This window comes from Mycteria americana, chromosome 3, assembly GCF_035582795.1.
Source record: "Mycteria americana isolate JAX WOST 10 ecotype Jacksonville Zoo and Gardens chromosome 3, USCA_MyAme_1.0, whole genome shotgun sequence".
Lineage (NCBI taxonomy): Eukaryota > Metazoa > Chordata > Aves > Ciconiiformes > Ciconiidae > Mycteria > Mycteria americana.
The window spans coordinates 92,939,976-92,959,947 of record NC_134367.1 but is presented as its reverse complement, the minus strand read 5'-3'; the positions used below and the strand labels follow the sequence as shown (position 1 = coordinate 92,959,947).

The 19,972-nt window shown below is 35.9% G+C and overlaps 1 protein-coding gene across 9 annotated transcripts in view; it reads right to left on the bottom strand.

Moving 5' to 3' along the window:
• BIRC6 (baculoviral IAP repeat containing 6) overlaps positions 1-19,972 on the bottom strand; it is a 190,681-nt gene that overhangs the window by 78,618 nt on the left and 92,091 nt on the right. For 8 of the 9 annotated variants that reach the window (XM_075496117.1, XM_075496108.1, XM_075496115.1 and 5 more), the window contains 12 exons: positions 19,351-19,913; positions 16,130-16,305; positions 15,477-15,573; positions 15,093-15,287; positions 12,986-13,186; positions 12,075-12,354; positions 9,499-9,755; positions 8,170-8,278; positions 7,428-7,649; positions 3,604-4,384; positions 2,524-2,667; positions 489-618 (listed from right to left, as the gene is read on the bottom strand). In XM_075496117.1, coding sequence (XP_075352232.1) covers positions 489-618; positions 2,524-2,667; positions 3,604-4,384; positions 7,428-7,649; positions 8,170-8,278; positions 9,499-9,755; positions 12,075-12,354; positions 12,986-13,186; positions 15,093-15,287; positions 15,477-15,573; positions 16,130-16,305; positions 19,351-19,913 — 3,155 coding nt within the window. The remainder of the gene's footprint in view (positions 1-488; positions 619-2,523; positions 2,668-3,603; positions 4,385-7,427; positions 7,650-8,169; positions 8,279-9,498; positions 9,756-12,074; positions 12,355-12,985; positions 13,187-15,092; positions 15,288-15,476; positions 15,574-16,129; positions 16,306-19,350; positions 19,914-19,972) is intronic. The other variant, XM_075496112.1, reaches the window with a different exon arrangement.

Sequence of the window (19,972 nt, the reverse complement as noted above, 5' to 3'; positions counted from 1 at the left end):
CCTTTACATAGCAACACAATTTCATCTTCATCTTGAGATAAACCTTTAAAAGTTCCAGGATCTCTAACTGACATAATCTGGGAATATTTAAGTGACTGGATGAAAGACAGGGTGTTTAAAGACTGATATTTGCAGCATCATTTGTATGGTCTTGCAAATATCCCAAGAGAGATTTGAGAACACATTAATAATAAAAAGCAAACAAGAAACCCCAAAACAACCAACCAAACAAAAAAGAACGAAACAAAAACTCCACCTTCCCCACCTGAGTTTTATAGACAGAAAAAACAGTATTTGACCAGTAAAGTACATTTTACATCGAACATGTAAGGCATATTTAAGAGCTTACAATTAAACCATTGTTTCACATTCAGCAATTACCAATGAACACTGCAAATATGTATGTTAGACATACTTGGTTTATGCCTTTTTTTTTTTTTTGAAACTGTATCTTAAAAAAAACAAACCATGAACTATTGCAAACTTGCCTGACACACGATCAAGAACCTCTGCTAGAGTTGTTGAGACAGGCAAGTGAAGAGTACGAAATTTGTGTCCAGCTCCATACATTGGATGTTGAATTACATGACTAGTAGCATTAATTCTACCTTTATACAGCTGAAAGGAAAAAAAAGTCAACATTTAACATGACTTTAACATTCAGAAATAAGTTAAAACACTAAGTTCTTATAAACTCTTCTCAACAAAATAAAGCTACACCTTTTGTGTGCTAAAAAAGAAAACTGACATATCCTTCAACTTTGGAGGTATACAGTAAAAATGCATCAAATTAGAACAAGTTTAATTTTTTAACTCAAAAGAATTTGATTCAATAGCCTAGATTTTTTTCAGGATGAGAAACAATATGATATATTTGTTTTAAAAAACCCAATCATTTTATGTAGCTGTATATGAGAGAAAAATTGAGTGTCTTGCACTTATTGAGATTGTGCAATCTTGCACAAGTGCAAGAGAGTGTCTTGCACTTATTGAAAAATTGAGACTTGCAATTATTTATGAAAATAAAACTTAATACTGAAATTAAATTACGAAAATCATAATATACTTGGAGTAGAGAAATGTAATTTCTTTATTGCTCTGACTTGAGGATGAAGTTTATTCTAGATTTAATATCTACTTTTTGCTATTATGATGGATAACTAAGTCACTATTAGTTAAAACATCCCAAATATTTTAACATAACATATTTTAGCCTGAGCTGTGTTTGCATGTTGTATCACTCTTTGCTTGCAGTAACTTTTTACAGACTTTTCTGCAATGAGAGTGCCACTGGTCCCCTTCTTCCTATCATCAGGAGAACTGTTTACTAATATGCACATACAGAACAAATTTATTGTTGTGCAGTATTATCAAACAAATTTAATACTTGATGACAATCAGAATTTAGCTTATAAAATACAGTTTGGTTAAGAACTTAAGAGAGAAAAATGGGGATCCAATCTTTGAATGATTATGGTGTTGGGTATACTAGAAGTATATGCTGCACATCCACATTAATTTCAACGTTTCTTTTTGGATGTTAGAGGAGGAATCATCTTCTCTTCAGTAAGAACAGCTGGATTATTTCTTGGTGTTTTTAATAGAAGAAACGGAATTATCTGACAACTTCTATTCAAGATATTCCTTCTGCTTTTACATATCTAGTAACATTCTGTAAGAATCTGTTCTATGTAAAACAAATTATTAGAAAATTGATGTTATTTTCACATTACCAATGGCCATGTTAACAATTCATGTCATCCAGGTTAAAACAAAACATTTAAATGTTTGTGCTAAAATTGTATTTGTTCCTCCTTTTCCTTTTTATACTATCTGATCCAGTTTCCCTGTCAAATATCTCATGTAGTACTTTACTTCTGAGATGTAGTAAGAACAGCAGAAACCAAAGCGGAAAATAATTTTTCCTTGTATGGGAGTATCAGATCTTTTAATAACTTCTGTTTTTCCTATATGTCTTTATTCACAGCCTTCAATTGAGAGCACAGCACTCAGTCATTAATTATAAATCTGTGTTCTGGTGAAGTATAAAAGCATAAATCTGCTTTATAAATTAATCCAAATATTTGCCACTAAAGAATTTATTCATGGTGTTTTGGCTAATGCTGAAGGATGTCTGCCAATTTTGAAGCATCAAAACTATGACTGTTCCTCAATGAAACTGATAATGAAGAACTGCTGGAAGGACTAGAACTTGTATCTATACTTGCTGCTAATGCGTAAGGATACTATTAAAAAGTCTACCATAAGATAAATTTCAGTTGTCAATTCTTTCAGAAGCAGTATGTTTTCAACAAGATGGCTTTGTCTTATAACAGACCCTTAAATTTTCTTTTAAAATGCTGAGTTACAATTCACCAACACATTCATTTCCAAAATTCCACAACGCGTTCAGTAGGAAATGCTGCTGTCTGACATTTCAAAGTTGAATATACCCCCCCCCCCCTTTTTTTTTTAAGACTAAATTTATTCCATGTTCACCATATGGATATAAAAAATTCTTACTGGACATGGGGACTGAAGAAACAAAGTCACTTTCTCATCCTCTAGCATCAGCTGCAAAAAAAGCCTCCTAATAAATCCTGAAATATTTCCAGAGGTTGGGAGGTTCCCACGCTGAGGAGAGGACTGGAACAATTCACAGAGAACCTGGGAATGCAAAATGACATCATATTTTAAATATTTCTATATTTAGGTCTCTAAAATATAGCTCTACACAGCCATAATAGGCAGTGCCTAAGATCTACCTTCCAGTTATCATTTAAACCAGATCAGAAATGAGCACCACTGAAGAAAATACCAGTAGCAAATAAGGCTTTTTTATAAAAAAGTTCAAAACATTGACTACAGCATCAAAATAATTGTAAACACATAGAATACTCAAAAAGATAAAAAACTGAAGATAAAGTATTTAGAAAAATAGCTTTCAAATTCCTAAAGCAAAAATTTCACACTGCATAATGCAGTATTACCACCAGCCATTAACAGAGAACTGTACTGATTTTTTTTACTCAAGTCTACCTGTTTCCAGGGCATTGTCATTCTTAATGTTGAAAAAATCTTTATTTATACTTTTATTCAACTAGGCCTGCAAGGTTAACAAATATAAGGAAAATAGCTGAATTTGCACTAGAATGACAAATACAAAGGCATATTCTGCAATAGTCCATATTCCCCCGGTCACAGATTGTGCAGGGTATATGGTTGCGCAAGCAAATTTAGCAGGACATCTCCTGAAGTTACTAATATAACAGATGTGTATGAAGCTTGATTTCCAAATTCTATTTCAGAAGAGTTTAGACGTATCCAATTAAATACAGTATTTTGGATTTTGGTCTAAAGTTTATCCCCTCTAAACCAAGAGGAATACAAATCTATACATAGGACTGGACGGCCATGCCGAAACATTTTATACTTTTCAAAGTCAGACCAACAAGCTAACAATTTTAATATAAAACTTTTCCAATCAATGGCAGCTTACAAAAAAAAGTTATTTCAAATAAAGCTATAAAAAAAATAAAAGTTTTAAAAGTTGGCTGTAGTTATTAATAAAGAAATGAAAACTTTATTTTTTTTCTCTCTCACCTGTGCCATAAGTCTCTGGTTATTAGGATGGCAAGAAATGCACTGTAAGAAGAAAGCAACTGTTGCATTTTCAATTGCTGTCCGTTGCTGAGTGGTCAACCCTGTTGTTACAGTTGAAGAAAGCAAGCTAGATCTTGCACTGGTCTGTTGTGCCGTCACATTGTGTCCTCCAGAAGTAGCACCAGAATGGCACAACAGAAATAAAAGTGCTGTCCACAATGGATTGACTTCAGAGCCACCCAACCAATCCTTCATCATGTGGCTGTTGCCAACTTCTGTCAAAAACCTGAGAACAGGAGCAACCAGGTCTGCTGTGATAGGCATTTTATAAAAGTGCTGTGGAACATGATGCCTCCTGAGCCTGTCCTGGGTGATATCCATTGATTGTGCAGCGCAGTCAGAGCTAGAAGTATGGTTAAAGCAAAAACTAGCAAGACTTCTTACAAGCAGTGAAGGCAAACCTGAGTCCAATAATTGCTTGATAGCTTCAGGAGACTGAGATGAGGCAGCAAGAGTAGCCAGGTGAGACTCTGTTAGTGCAAGAGGAGCTTGTGCGTTTTTAGAATCATCTGTTAAAGATGAACTAAGGTCCTGCTTTTTGCTGTCATCAGTCATGGACAGTCTGTGTTGACATTGTATTGGAGGAGGAGTGATACCCATCCATCCCATGAGCAAGGAAAAATAATTTGGGTGGATGTGGCACATTGAGCAAAGCAAACTATCAACAGCTTTCTTCAAAACCATGTTGCAGGGAAGAGACATGGACCAGTTAAACAGTGACCTGTAGAAGACAGAAAATCATGTCAACACATAGTTTGCCACTCATATTCCCTTTTCTTCATTGGTTCATAAAACACCTTTCTACATTTACAATTAACTATTGTAGAAGCTGTTGTAAAACACACTGAGCTGAGCTTGAAAGCCTCGTTTGGATCATAGCATCAGCAGGACATACATGATCCAAAAGGCATTCCTCAACCCTATGTTTAAGTTTCTTTCATCATACTGTATTTAAAATAGAAATAAGTCAACTTTTCTGGCATGCTGCACATCAAAGACAGGATTTCAGTCTTTTGACAGTTGTCACATAATTTATGCATTTTTGAGCCAACTGCAACCTCTTCATGCTTTCAACTCTTCAAGCTGCAGCTACTAGGATCACACACACACGCACTCATTTACATAAAGCTCTCTTAATCCTTTGTAAGAACCAAAAGTATTTTAACATGTTTCCAAAATGTTTTTAAATTTGTTTTATTAGAGTTCTACCTAAAGATGTTGCAAAAAAGCGATAGCAGCAACAATCTTGTCAGTTGAATGATGTTACTCTCCCTATCCTTACTCAACCTGAACTTAGGACACAAGTTAACAACAGAATTATTCCTCAGAGATACTAAAATCCTACCTACCTTTGAACTCACTTCCATCCAAATGCTATCTGTTTGAATGCTAATCCAAGGCACATGAATGCAAAAGCTAATTTAGCTCCTATTATTCAGCTTAAAATTCAGAAATGGTATTTGTAAAACAGCAAAATCATCATTTCTTCATACAGACTTGTTCAGGCAGGTGAAGTATTTTAAAAATAAGACCCACAGTTTTCTGAACTGCATTCACAGTACCATAACACCATACATAAGTCACATTATCTTAATCTTTACATACAGAGGTGAACACACCCTTCGTGCCACTTCAATGTTAGGTTTTTAAACAAGTTTGGATTTATCATCATGTATCACATTTGCATTTGAAGACAAGGATTGTTTTTCCCTCTTCTGGATGGAAGTTATTCCATGTTTAGTCTAAGGGGCTCTTAAGAGTCTAGAACAGAACATGGGTCTAACCAGAAGTTAGCTGTATCACTGGTCTAGTGAATGGCTGAAAAAACCCTCTCCAAGATAAAGGATTAAAAACCCATCTCAGTGACCAAATGACCCATAGCTTTGGGACGATAGTCACAATAATAATACAATATTATTATACCACATATAATAAAGGTACACTTAAACTCTTCTCCAACTATATATTCACACAATCCTTCTGCCAAAATTTTCTGGGTAAGTTCATGCTCTATGAAAAATAAGATTGTTTTCCAACTAGATATTAAAAAATAACTAAGGAATAAATAAATATCCATTGGCCAAAGCAGAAATATTGAAATGGAAAATGGGGATGATGGGAAAATAGATCCAAGAGAAAAGTGAAATATCACATGAAGGAGAAATTAGGAGTTACAGCTAGAATCAATGAAAATATTTCAAAAGTTAAAATATCAAAGAGGATGAAGAATACACATGAGAAGTTATTTTTATTAGAAGAATTATTTACCCTTATAAGTCTGACAACAATCCTTCTATATTTATTAAAAATGTACTTTATAATTTGCTCCAGATGCTAGCTGATATGAATTATAGTTTTATTTGGCAGGACATAGAGTAACAGGGCTATATTGCAACATGCATACTCAAACTAGGTACAATAGTTTTATTAGTATTTCTTAATTTCATCCTGTGATGAAAACAACATTCTTCCAAAACACAGGAATTCAGTTGTGAAACCCACTTTTATATTAGATAAATCTAAATGAGCTATCCATTTAGCTATCCGTTTTTATTAGAGTTCTTCCTTTTCAAATGTTAAAATTGTTAAAATCAATCCTGAAAATGTATTTCTGTTAAAATGTATTCCTGAAAGGACTAATTGAGCTGCAATTTAAAATCCTTAAATTGATTCCCAAAATGAACAAGCTCATTTTGAATAAACAATTATTTATATGACAGTATCACTGAAGTGTCTTTTGAAAAGGTCTAGCTTGTAGTCATGTATCTAAAGACCATCATGTTGCACATATAGAAGAGCTCTACGTGCTTGTACCAATAACACAAACTTGTACATTTCCCAGTGTTTGATCGTTTCACTGTGCCTAAGGAAGACAGTAAGGTAGCAGAAAAATATGAATGTCTCCTAAGGGCAACAAAAAAATTATGTGCTATCAAAGTTCCTTTCATTAACTGGAATTTTATTCAATGGTACAAATGAAAGATGCTTTCCTAGATACAGGAATTTAATAGCTATATTTCTATAATACACATGAAACAAAGCTATGTGGTTTCTCTTTTTTGTTTTGTTTACACAGAAGAGATGGTTAAGCAACATAAGTTAGGAATGTTAGCTCATATAGTTTCAAACTGGAGTCACTAAAAGTATACATTTAGCGTTTAGGGTGAACTTTTCCTTAGAATCAAGCAACATCCAGTGAATTCGTAGTTCAAGATTCACTCAAGATTTTATGCTTTGTTTCTTTCAAATCAGACTATGGCTGGAACAAAAGTGGCGACTCCAAAAAACAACAATCCCCCCCTCCTAGCTCTTAGCTATCGGTTATAGATATTGGATACCATGAGTAATAAAATAATGCTTATATAACAGGATACTGATGAAGACCATGATTTATATATACTGTGAAAATTACTGCAAACACTTAATTTCAACAAGAACAGCCCAGTTATCCATTAAAAAACCCACAAACAAAAACATGCAATAGTTTACCTTTCACATATGTGCAAGTATATACATGGATTTGCTGTTTTGTTTTGGATTTTTGTTTTTCAACACAATTATACCTGGAATATGTGAAGTGCAGTTTTGTGTTTAGAAGTACAAAACTACCTGTTTAGATATCTTTAAGTATTCACTCTATCAATTAGCTTCAGGGATGACAATTTCCACTACTATTTCATGAGTGCACTTCAAGCTGTATCATTTCAGTGAACAAAATAATTCAGTTATAAAAACTATGTGGTGCAAAACTTTGCTTTACTTACTCAAAAAGCTCTCTGTCCAGCAATGCTGGTAAATCATATTCAACAAGTAATTCATAACTATGCCACAAAATTGCTGCTACGCAATGCAAATGGGAAGGGGATGGCATCAAAAGACCATACTCTCTTGTTGAGCTATTTGGACAAATGTAGCTGACCCGGCCACTTTTTTTCATAGCTGCAACTCTTGCGGAATCGCTGACCCATTTCAGCAATGCTTGAATTCTGAAAGGCAAGATGATGTAGGACATTATAAAGGGTCAAAGAAATACTAAAAAACAAATGAGCTTGCTGTCTCTTAGTAATCTGAATTACACATTTATCTATTCTTCTGAAGCAAAGTTCAAGAGTGAGCTCAAACCCTGTTTTCTCAAGACTTAGATCACTAACAGGGGAAAAATTAATTAAAAACACTTATCTTGGAAAGCCAAATGTAAGCTTGCTTTCTACAGAGAAAGAAAACATAGCAGGTATCTGAGTTCTGAGAATTTGAGAGAAAAGTCAGTTGGACACTAAAAGTTTTACCAAATTTATAAGAGCAAAATAAAAAAGAGGGATAGCATTGTCTGCAAAGGATGCAAGGAGCTAGGAGGGAAAACTGGAAAGCTCCTTTAGATTTCTGCATTTTCAGGCTATGTCATAACAATCAGATTTTTTAAAGTCTGTTTTTGTGCAGTAACATCAAGCCACTATTTAGGAGGTTATTTTTGTATACACTTCCATATGAGAATCCAAATAACATTACCTATCTTTTGTTCCAGGGTCTTGAGTTGTTCCAAGCTGATAAAGAATGTCTATTGTGGAGTCAGAAGAGAGACCATTTAATCTTCCAAACAGTAAAGGGCTATTCAGATCTTGCCGCATTAAAAAAAAAAAAGGGGGGGGAGAGGGGGGAAGGGGGGGGGGGGAAGAGGGGAAATAGAGTACTTACATATGTATTTTTTAAAAGTACTAATGAAATTATTACAGAATTGCAATATTAGCATTGTATTGAGTTTTGCCATTAACATAAGGATGCAATTCTTATACACACCACTCTCAAAACTGTGCATTTTGTATGTTCAATGCAATGTTCAGCCTTACTATAAAAGAAAAAAAATCATTGCAACTTTCATCAGATACAGAACTTAAAGGTTTAACTAGTACGATTTTCTTCAACATATTCCAAAAAGACATGACTAATTCCAATAGAGCTGTCAAACCTCATGCTTCGCAAAAGCAAACATTTATTTCAAAATGGAAGCTTATTTAACTCCAGTTTCCATCAATGGGACTAAGGCCAAGGATTTCCTCAGATTATTTCCTATTCATCTTCTCCTTGCTGTGTTCCTCTCCCACCCTGTAGGAAACTACTCTCTTATCTAACAGCATTCCAGTGAAAGACAGTAGGCTACACTGAAACATTAACTCATGGCAAAGTAAGTCATGAAAGCCGTTTTGAAAAGAGTGTTTTCTGTTAGTATCAGCAACTTCAAAATAGGAAATACATGAATTCAGTTTTCTTTCATTTGAAAGCCACAAAACAGCGAAGTGGTATGGAATCATAAATACAAAAAAAATCCAGTGCATTAACAGAAGAGCTATGGCAAAACTTCGCTGTGGGACATAATTAGTTGTTCAAGGGTCTTGATTATGTACCTCCACCTGTAACTATTTTCAATGCTTAGTGCTATTCAGAATTTATACTATCCTACAGACTATTACTGCCCAAATATTGCTGCATTTGTTTTCCTTAACACTACTCATGGATGCTCTTTATTTTGAAACATCTAGACGTAGTATCTATAGTAAGATGTGCTTACAATATATTGCATGTCCTACTCCCGTGTTTTCAAAACATTCACCTAATCATGTATTCTACATAAAAATCAAAACAACCCTGGTTGCACTGCTTTACTGTTGTAGGACTACCCACATATCAAGACTGTGATACTTAGAAGCATAACAAAACACAGTGGCAAGTTCTGGCAACCCAAATTCAGAATCAGAAAGTAACATGCAAAGATACTATATTTGTACATTTATACAACCGATGGTTTTAAGCAACAACTGAAAAGAAAAACATTGCACTCACCTGCAGGATCACTGCCTGATGCTGAGCAGTTTCTTAGAAGAATGTCAATCAATTTTAGGCCTATTCTGGTGGACTGAAGCCCAATTTTTACAAGCACAGCCTCAATGTTTGGAGAATGCATACCACAGTAAGGTGACATTAGTAAAGCAGCACATGTCTGCAACAGATTAGCAGTAGGTGCTGCAGCACTAGCCATCATTCCTTCTAAATCACTTATGTGAGTGAGGCAGTGGTGTAATAATCTTAACCATCCAATACTGAAAAGAAAAACATGAAAATGATTTAATGTATAATTTTCTTATTATTTTATTTTTCGTCTATAACATAACTACCTGTATTAGATTCTAGGACAAGTACTGCAGAAAACTGCTGTGACATGATCAGACATCATCTGAGGAAAGCAAATTAAAGTGACTGAATTTAAGACCACAGCGTAATATACATTAGTAATGCTGTTGTAATCGCTGGTTTAACGTTGTAAGAAAGGCAGGGTTTGTGGGGAGGAAGACTTCAGAGCCTGCAAGTTTTATTACTAAAGTTTCTCAAGATTTTGTGATTCACATACGTATTTCTTCCAATTGGGCCAACCCATTGGGGGAAGGGTGGAGGGGAAGGTGTTTATATAGGGGGAAGGTAGAGGAGAGGGTGTGGTGGGTTTTAATTTTTTTGTGCGTTTTTTGTTTGTTTGTTTGGTTTTGTTTGTTTGTTTTGGGTTTTGTTGTTTTGTTTTGGTTTCTGTTTTTTTTTTTTTTACATTAAAAGGACCTGGCCAAAATATAAATGTGAAACATCAAACGGCACACTGTCTCACTTAGGCACCACTGGATTTATTCATATTAAGATCAAGATTCTGCAATAGTGGTTGGCATTAAAGTTACACACCTGCACAGCTTCCCTGACTTTACAAGCTTTTAGGGTCATACACACCTACAATAAATTACAGTGAACCTTAGTGAACCCGATTTAAAAAGCACACAGAAAAAGTGCAGAAATTAAAAATGTTAGCCACTGCATTTCCCCCATGTCTCTCATTCTTTAACAGTATTGTTCAGTATTCCTTTTAAGAATAAATCTTGAAAAGTAAACCTATTGTAATTGAATAAATTTGGAAACACATTAGCTAGACTTTATTTATAAAAAATATACTACAATGCTGTTTAAACAAGTATTATGAACAAGATGGCAATCTAAGTTGCATGTGAAATAAATGGCATTATTTCACTGATGAGTTCTAAACTAACAGGTAATTATTCTCACAGCCAACATCTTCCACAGATCAAAAAAAGGCAAACTTGCATACAGACCTTAAATGAAGCTTACACTTTTATTTTAGGAGTAATTTACTCCTAAATAATTTATCATTTAATCATTTAACATTTTAGAAAAAAGGAAGTTTTCTGTTATGTCTAAAACAAAATTATATCCAAATTTATTGACTATATCTATCCTATTACTACCACTACTTTACTGAGATACTTATAAAACTAAGCTGAAAGCCACAATAAAACATTTCAAGACATGAAATATGTACACTCACCTTCTTTCTTTAGCTACTGTTTAGTTTTGTGTGGCTTTAAGATAACCTTTTCTGAAGTACAAATACAGCAATAGTATAATTTGGCTGTGAAAATTTGCTTCACTGCTATTCAAGATCAAAGATGAATTTCAGTTATACAGCTTTTATTAAATATACACGGGACAGTATTCATGTTCTCTAAATTTACTTACTCTCTCAACATTTTTCCCAGCAAAAGAAGAAAGGTTTTTAAAACTTTCCCATGCTCTTTTTACAAATTTATAAACATTAAGGTTCAAAGATGAAATATTGCAAGATAACGAATTTTTACAATTTAGTAAGCTAAATTTCAGAACCAGGAAATCTCAAAAATTCACCCATTAAATTAAATTCAAAGTTGGAAAGTTTAACACTTATTTTTTTTAAATCCTTAAGGGTTTATTTATTTTTACTTTAAAAATGGGTATGAAACTCAAGATGCCACCTAACCAAATTAAAGCTTTTGAAAAGAAATCTTGCTGATATGCCAGAATCACAACATTCAGTTCCTATTTCGCAAACGTTTGCAAACAGCAATATTAGATACGACTTCCACAAAACATCCCATCGTCCTATTTCTATTCTTGCTCCAATACTTATGTAACTCCATTGACTTCAGTAGGGATAAAAAATATGTTGCTACTTCAGTTTTTTGACAACTGCCTACCCATCAAAAACACAGAACGCAACTCTGAATGCTTTCCTATCCTTTGTATTCTTTCACCATTGCAGAGACGAAACACACCCTTTTACGTATCCAGATTAAGCATGCTACCAAAAAAGTGAGAAGTACTGCTTATATTTTGCCTTCTGTTTAAAAAAAAAAAAAAAAAAAAAAAGGCAAGTTTTCTAAGACATTTGAAACAGATTCTGCAAATGTTAAAATTCAGCTACAAAAGCAGGTACTCATGTATACAGTATGGTACTGAAAGATCTGACCCAGAGCAGAAAACATCACCAAAAAAGACAAAAGGATGAACTGGCACAAACATGCCTCTGGCCATTGGTACTAGAAGCTTACCTTGTTTTAGAGACCTGATCCTCAGAAGGAAGGAATGGATTATTCACGGTTGCAGAGGAGGTGTTTCCAAAGGCTGTGAGGCCTAACAGTTTGATCTGAGAGAGGCCTAGTGTACTGGCATCCCGAGGACGATGGAGACGGAGACAGACAGCTGAGGCAACTTCAGCTTTTACCAGCTGGATTTTTATATACGTGAGACCACTTGTGATAACAGGAGTTGACAAAGGTAACATATTGACACCATCTGCGCTTATTTCAACAGATACTGATGAAGGGCAAGCTACAGAGTAAGATAAGAAGGTTTAATATTATTTAAAAATCTGTACTAGTTTGAATTTTAAGTGTTAAACATGTATCCCTGTTAAAGATACAGAACAAGACGATTGAAATGATCTTAGGCAAACACTACTACAAAACTGCAGCTGGAGTATTTGACCTGTGCAATGGTATATGTTAAAATGCATAAGCATTTTGATACATGGTGTATACAGTTTATTTCAAAGACTTAGGATGAAGAAAAGTCCTGTCAGTGTAAATGCCACATGTTTCCCTAGCAGGGCTATGACAATAAGAGCTGAAAATCTCATGCTTTATTCCAACCACTGTAGAAAACCATTTTGCCTGAAGACCCCGACCAATATCACATTCTCACTAGGGAAAGTTTTGAGAAGTTTGACAAGTTTTTTGGCATATTTAAAGTTAACGCCACAAAACATGTACTGAGCTAGAAGAAATCAAGCAGAGGCAGGGCCTTCCATTCTCAAGGAAAGCAGAATGAGCAAATTTTTCAACTTATTTTACACCTTCAAACAACCTGCAGTTTTAGTTCCTCCGATTATACTCTTTGTATCATTTCTAAATCCTACTCTTCAAATTTTCAAACCGGCATCAATGTCAGTAAATCTACTTACTCGCCAGAGAGGCCAGGTGAGGCTGGATGTGGATCTCCTTGAGCAGCACAGCCGCGGGAAGGTGAATCGTGAGGTCACACCAAGCTTCCTCGGGTAAAAATATATATGACCACGCGGCAGACCGAGCTCGTCTGTGGGGAGGAGTAGCCTGTAACAGCACTTCAGCAGGCTGGGCAGTGGGACTGCTTGAGGTGATGGAACCTTTAAAACCAGCACCATTAACACTGATTATTAATGGTTATTAATAAAACCCAGATTAATTTACAACCTGAACTGTGGAAAACACCTTTTTTTTTTTCCTATCTCACCTGTTTCAGTTTATTGAAAGCATCCCATGTGTAATAATGACAGCTGCTGAGATATTTTTCTTTTACTCTCAGACTATTTTACAATAGGCAGTTTACATATCCACATGCATATGCACATGACTGAAAATTTGCTAGGGGACAATTGCTACCAAAATCCTAAACCTTCTAACAAGAGCTCATTACAAAAACAAACAAACCAAAAAGGTGCAGGTTGAACAGTGTGCTTAGAACTTGAACTCAGTTAATTCATAGTTAACATAATGAAAGCTTTAAAGGTTTAAATATTACAATGATAACATAAACGACTTGATAACCAAAATCTGCAAACCTTTTTCTTTAAAAAGGTTTGTTTCACATTAAAAGATTTTTCTGAAAAAGACACCAGAATAAAAAAAAAACTGACCACAGCAGCTGCTTATTTTTCTAATCTTAGCATGCGTTAAGAATGAAGTAGGAAGATCTAGGCTATGTCTTCTTTAGCAAGTAGTATGGCACAAGACGACCAGATTTGTGCTGTTCAAACTACAAACTTTGTACTTGGAGTGTTTTACTTTGAAGTAGCTCTAGCCTGGCCCCATGACCAAATGCCTAGAAGAAGCTGGAAGTGAATTCCTGGACACATTTTGATAGACTTTCATCCCAAAGGAATAGAGTTCGTTTCTCAGAGAACACTACATGATGAGAATCAGAGTGTAGTAAGCGAGGACAACCAGAAGGTTAATTTCAAAACCACACGCCTGACTGAAAGTAAAATATTAAGATAGATGCACTCATAGCAGAGCATCAAGAACTGCAGCACTTTGCAAGTTGGGAGATAAGGCATGCAAGAACCCACCCCCATATATGCTTAGGATTTTTACTACTTAAAGTAATCAAGTACCAACATTTGCAGGATTCTTAAATTTACCTTTTAGAAATTTGTGAAGAGCAAGGTAAAAGACTTCTAACGGACCCCTATTCTGCCACATAAACCTCTTGTTTTTTTAAATTTCATTATTTTTGACACTCTTAAATTTGAATGACCGGACTGAATGGATTTCTCTCTTGTCTGACAATTTTTCCAGAAATTGTAAAAATAATCCTTTCTTTCTCCCCTCTTGACAGTGAGGCACACTGTATAAATACATTCATGGGCTACATTACGCTAGTGGGCAGCAACAGAAAACATTAAGACACTAGTAGTGAAAGGAGCCTTTGTAAAATATTAGAGTACATCTATATCTTAAAACACATGCATTTTAGTTAAGTGGTAGTCATTGCCTTGATACCAAAACAGCATTGCAATTCTAACAAAAGTTCATGCAAGCAACATCAGAGCAATTAGGTGCAGGTGTGAGAGCAGCATCAGCAGTATCAGCCCTACGCTCCAGCTTCTGCTGCTCTGTTTGACCTAGCTTGGGCTCATGCTGTCATCCAACTTTGCTATGCTTCTGTAACAGCTCCATCAAATCTGATGTGCCTTAACTGAAGTCAGTGAGTCTTACAGTGTGTCTATGGCAGATGGTGGGTTGGAACTGGCTATCCCTGACCTAGGGGAGGAGGAAGGGGTCCACTTTGATGCATAACTACATCAGATACAGACCCTTTCCTTCTTTCCCCTATCCACACAAGGTCTTATTACCTGTGGAGGAGGGGCTAACCTCCTCCCCAACATCTTCCTGAAACACCAGCAACCCCTCTGTTTAGAAGATTTAATAGTATTGCAACATTTGATACTATCACAATATTTTTTGTTAAGAACTTGATAAAGATTCAAATGACCAGTGGATATTAATGTAAGAGAAAGAAGCATTACTTACCCAAAGGCGCAAAATTGTGAATTCCTTCTGCATTATCAGGCTCAGAAGCTAGCACTCTAGCTTTCAAACTGCTGTCTGTTGCTTTGGTGGGACCAGAATCAAGAAATTTCATAATAGTCGAAACCATACTTCTTGCTGTGTTAACAATAGCTCTTGTGCTCGTTACCATGTTGTTACAAATAAGCTGAACACCACCTGTGTATAGCGCAGGCAGGGGGGGAAAAAACCCAACACTGTTCAGAAGCATGCAATAGATTCTAAGCAAGCAAAGGCCTATTTAGTAAATTTGCTCCTCCAGACACATATCTGTATTCCTTCTTTAAGTGCCAAAAAATTCTACAATAAACCTTTTACTTGATACAGCTAAAGACAAGACATTCTTACCCATGTCATGGAAAGCCTTCAGCGCCTCACTTGTATCCAACACTCGTAAAATGAACCAGAGCAGTGGCTCAGATAACTGACAAGTGGCGAGAGAACCCTAGAAGGAAAAAGTTAAGAAATACAGTTTCATGGAAAATTAATATGACAAAAATATGCATTAGTCTCCCCTTTTAGTAGGCAAAAATCTCAGAGAGGAAACGCCACCATAGTTGACCTCTCTACCACAAAATAGCAATATCATGCTCCATATGGTTCACTCCTACATAGGAGAAGTCTTTGCGGTAAGGAAAAGATCAAACTACCAGGGGTAAGCAGCTGAAGGGAAATAAGAATATTGAACATTTAAAATACCCACTAATATGAACACAATAAATGTGTTTCCCACCTGAACATAATAAAACATTCAATCCATCTTCACGCCTTTAGTCAGGAACATTTACGGGAATGTCAAAATGTCCTTACAGAAACTCTCTCTCTCCCTCTACCATGGACAATGGAGGGAGGCCTAACTTCAGCACCAAAATGAAGTAAGGTTGGAAAAACATTAACATTTCTTTTACATAGCACTAGTTCAGTTTTCTGAGCTTATTATAGGTTACAGTATCAACTAACCTATAATTCCCTTGAAGCACAGCAGACCTAAGGGAACTTACCTGTCTTCCCATGTACCCACAGGCCATGTAGGTAAGAATTGGCTGAAGCATCACTTGCACTGTTGTTGCTTTTTTACTAAGCGTTGTCAGGATAGTGAACAACCCATCTCCAACTGATATTGCATCTAAGCCACCATGAAAGTTTTCATGTTTAGTGAGATGTAAGCCACTTGCACCTTAGTGAAAACAGAAACAGTTCAAAAGGTCAGAAGCTGAGACCTAACAAACCATTACAGCACGTAAGAGAACTCAAGGATATTTAAATTTCTTTTCAGTTAAATGCTCACATGGATTTTACAAACTACAAGTGGGACAGTTTTCAGGATCATATAAATTACTATTAGTGTTCTCAGATACACGCTACCTTCTTTACAGTATAAATAGGAAGACTTGACCCAGGAAATCAGGGAATTTAAATCCAATTTTAGATAAGACCATACAAATGACTGTAATTAGTGAAGGAAACAGAATAAGAACTACAAGGATTGGAATCACTCCTAGCCAGAAGCAACTAACAAGTATTTAAGAGTTTTTTCACATAATAATAGAAGTGCACTTGTGCAGCCAAAAACCACCAAAACCATTTAACATATATATTTCTATCAGAAATACCTCTCAGGGAATTCTCCTAAGTGTTACAGCTCAGGATTTATTCATGAGGATTTACTGCTTATCAATATTCAGCAACATTGATTACACATTGCTGAAATTGAGGATGGAAAGCAAAAGAATAGTCTTCCCAAGGAAGAGATTACCTCCGTAAATACAACTGTCTTGCAAAGCATATGACACCAATCTGGAAGAGCTTTTAAAAGTGGTTTTAGATTTGAGTGGGGGGAATGGATGGAATAATTCCGTTCCATTTAAAGAAATGGGAGTTATACTAACAAGTAATAACAAAAATAACATGTTCAAGTGATTTTTGGAACATGCCTTAGAGAAACATTCCAGCAAGAGAACTGACAGCTGTAGTACTTTAATCACCTTCAACCTATCAAGAAAGAAAATATTGATAAGCACTGGATGCATGGAGATAGAGAGACAGAAAAGTCTTAAGACTCAGTCTCTACATGGTCTAGAAAAGTTAAATGGAACGAATGATGGAGCTGAAGCCAACTAAGGTGGGTTTGCTGTGAAGACTTTGAGGCAAGAAGAAAGTAGGATAGGAGGGGAATATTGTTACTTGTATGATTTTCATAGTTTGTCAATGACAAAGCATAAAAACCTAATGACATAAATAGACAAAATGGTCATAAAAGAAAATCCAACAAATGTTTGAACTTCATGTGACAGGTGAATTACTCAAGGCCATCCTGGTTCCTGACCAGCTGGCTTGCCAAGTGCAGTAAATTAACATTATTAGCATAAATTTTGACACCAGAGCCACTACTTATCAGTACACATCTGCAGACATCATCTTGTTTATCTTTCCTGGGTAGCTAGCATGCTGCACTAGCTATTACACGTTTACTACTATATGCTGATAACTGATTTTTGGATCATATATAACCTTGGCTGCAGTCCTGAAGAAATGTTTTATTCATAGAAATTGTCTGGAGAGATCTTAATACAGTTCTTCATGAAGGAACTAAAACCACAAATAGCTGTGTTATATCTTCCCAAAATACACATACAAATTAGTTCCAATAAGCTATATTAAAAGACCTTGGGAGGAACAATCCACTGTAGGGATCAGCTGGCCCCGTATCCTGAATTCAATGAAAAACATTTTGAAACAACACTATCTTTCCAAATTGCCTTTTTAAAAATGCAAAACAACTGCTGGACAGAAATTGGTGGTTTAGAAAGACATCAAAGTTGAGGAGAAGAATTTTTGAATTTCACCCCAAAGAAACAGATACTGAGCATAAAGCATCATTCCCAGAACAAACTACTTTCACCATTCATAGTGTATTTGCAACATGACACCAACTACCCAGAGTAAAGGAGAAGACGTTCTGGAATTAATTTCGGGAAGGTTCCAACAGCGCAATCCAGGCTTGTCAAATCCTGCCTGCTGTTTAATTTGACTACTGGAAGCTACTACTTTTTCCTCAATTGCTTTTATGCCAAAATGAACCACTGGTCTAACATTCACATGCTCTCATCCAAAAAGTATACTGTTTTCTGATAATAGGCATTGGTTAACAGTTTCACATCTGCTTCCCATCTAGCACAAAAAAGGCCAGAGGTACTTTCTTTGAAACAAGAGAATCACTACAAAGAGAACAACATTTTACAACTATTACACCTGAAAGGGAGTGCAAGCTCTTTGCCTATACTCCTGCGAAATGTTTTTCCAGTTTTGCGCATGCAGTAACCTTCATGGTATTTCAGTCAGTAGTTTAATTTGTGCAAATAAACTATGCTATCATCACAGCTCACAAGCAAGTCACAAAGATAATCTCTCTGAGCAAATGCACCTTAGGTACATGTCTGACAAACAGCAACTTTGCTGTTCAAAGTATCATCAGCTTCCTCACTTGTTCGTAGCAGGAAGATCCCACCCACTAATATATGACTGGAACTCCCAGATGATGATGTTAATGAGATTTCTGGTAAAACAGAGGAATAGAAGAGGTTATGTATTCTGTGCAAGGCCTGCAACTGTAATTTGTTTTTTTCAGAAATGATTAAAAAAAAAGGAAAATAACGCAATAGATAGAGAACTGAGGTAACGTGTCTATAGTACAAACTGAAGACTAATCATAATCCATGCATAGAAGCATGTGATGGGCACAGATTGAAATACAGGAAATTCCATTTAAACATAAGAAAAAGGCTTTTCTACTTTAAAAATGATTGAACATTGTAACAGGTTGCCCAGAGCAGTTGTGGAGTTTCCACCCTTGGGGAATTAAAAACCCAGCTGGACAAGGTACTGAGCAACCCGCTCTCTGATGCAGGCTCTGAGTTGACCCAGCTTTGTGCAGGGAGGTTGGACTAGACAATCTCTAGGGGCCCCTTTCAACATTGACTTTTCTGAGATTCAGCAAATTCAAATGCCAAATGCATTCCTGTTTGGTTTTAATTACTGTCTCCAACCTCATGGTAGTTTTTTTTCCACATACCGGTCTGCCCTTTCACTTCTTATCAGTCTCTTTTTTCCTGTCATTTCTGTGACACATTCTTTCATGTATACACCCAATTTATGAGTTTGTAGAAGTTTTAAGTGTTTTACCACCCCAAAAGATCTTCCGTTTTATTTACAAAATACCTACCAATAATCATTGCCATAGCGCTGCTGTTACACTGGCCAAGTGCAGACAAAATCTGGCTCATAATCTGTTGGTTGGCTAACACCAAGTCTGCCACATATGCAGCTGATACTTGAGTATTAGGGTTGCTTCCATTGCCATCTTTGCCTCCTGAAACCTTTTCTTCATCAGACACACTGTCTGTAGTACTGCTTGCTACTGGAACACGGGCACTATATTCTCGGTTACTGGAAAGCGGCAGTTGAACTAAAATGTTGACCAGCTTTAACAAATCAAACATAAGTTGATCCCTTGTCATTTCTCCACAAACTGCTTTGGCATCACCTGGACGGATAATATTGGCAAAAAGCCCTCCAAAACACGCTCGAGCACCCACAGAGCTGTCTGAGCCGCTGCGAGACATCACTTTGTCCGAACATGTAATGTAATGATGTACAAGGAAGGTTATAGACTCAATTACTGCAGAAATAGTGCTAACTGATACAACTTCGAAATTCTGTTCCAAGGTAAATTCCAACAGTTTCACTTGTGCATCCAAAGGTCCTTGGCCCGTCTGGAAAGCACCCCTGAAAGAAGAGAAGGAAAAAAAAAAAATTCATTGTTCAATATTAATAAGTTAAACAGG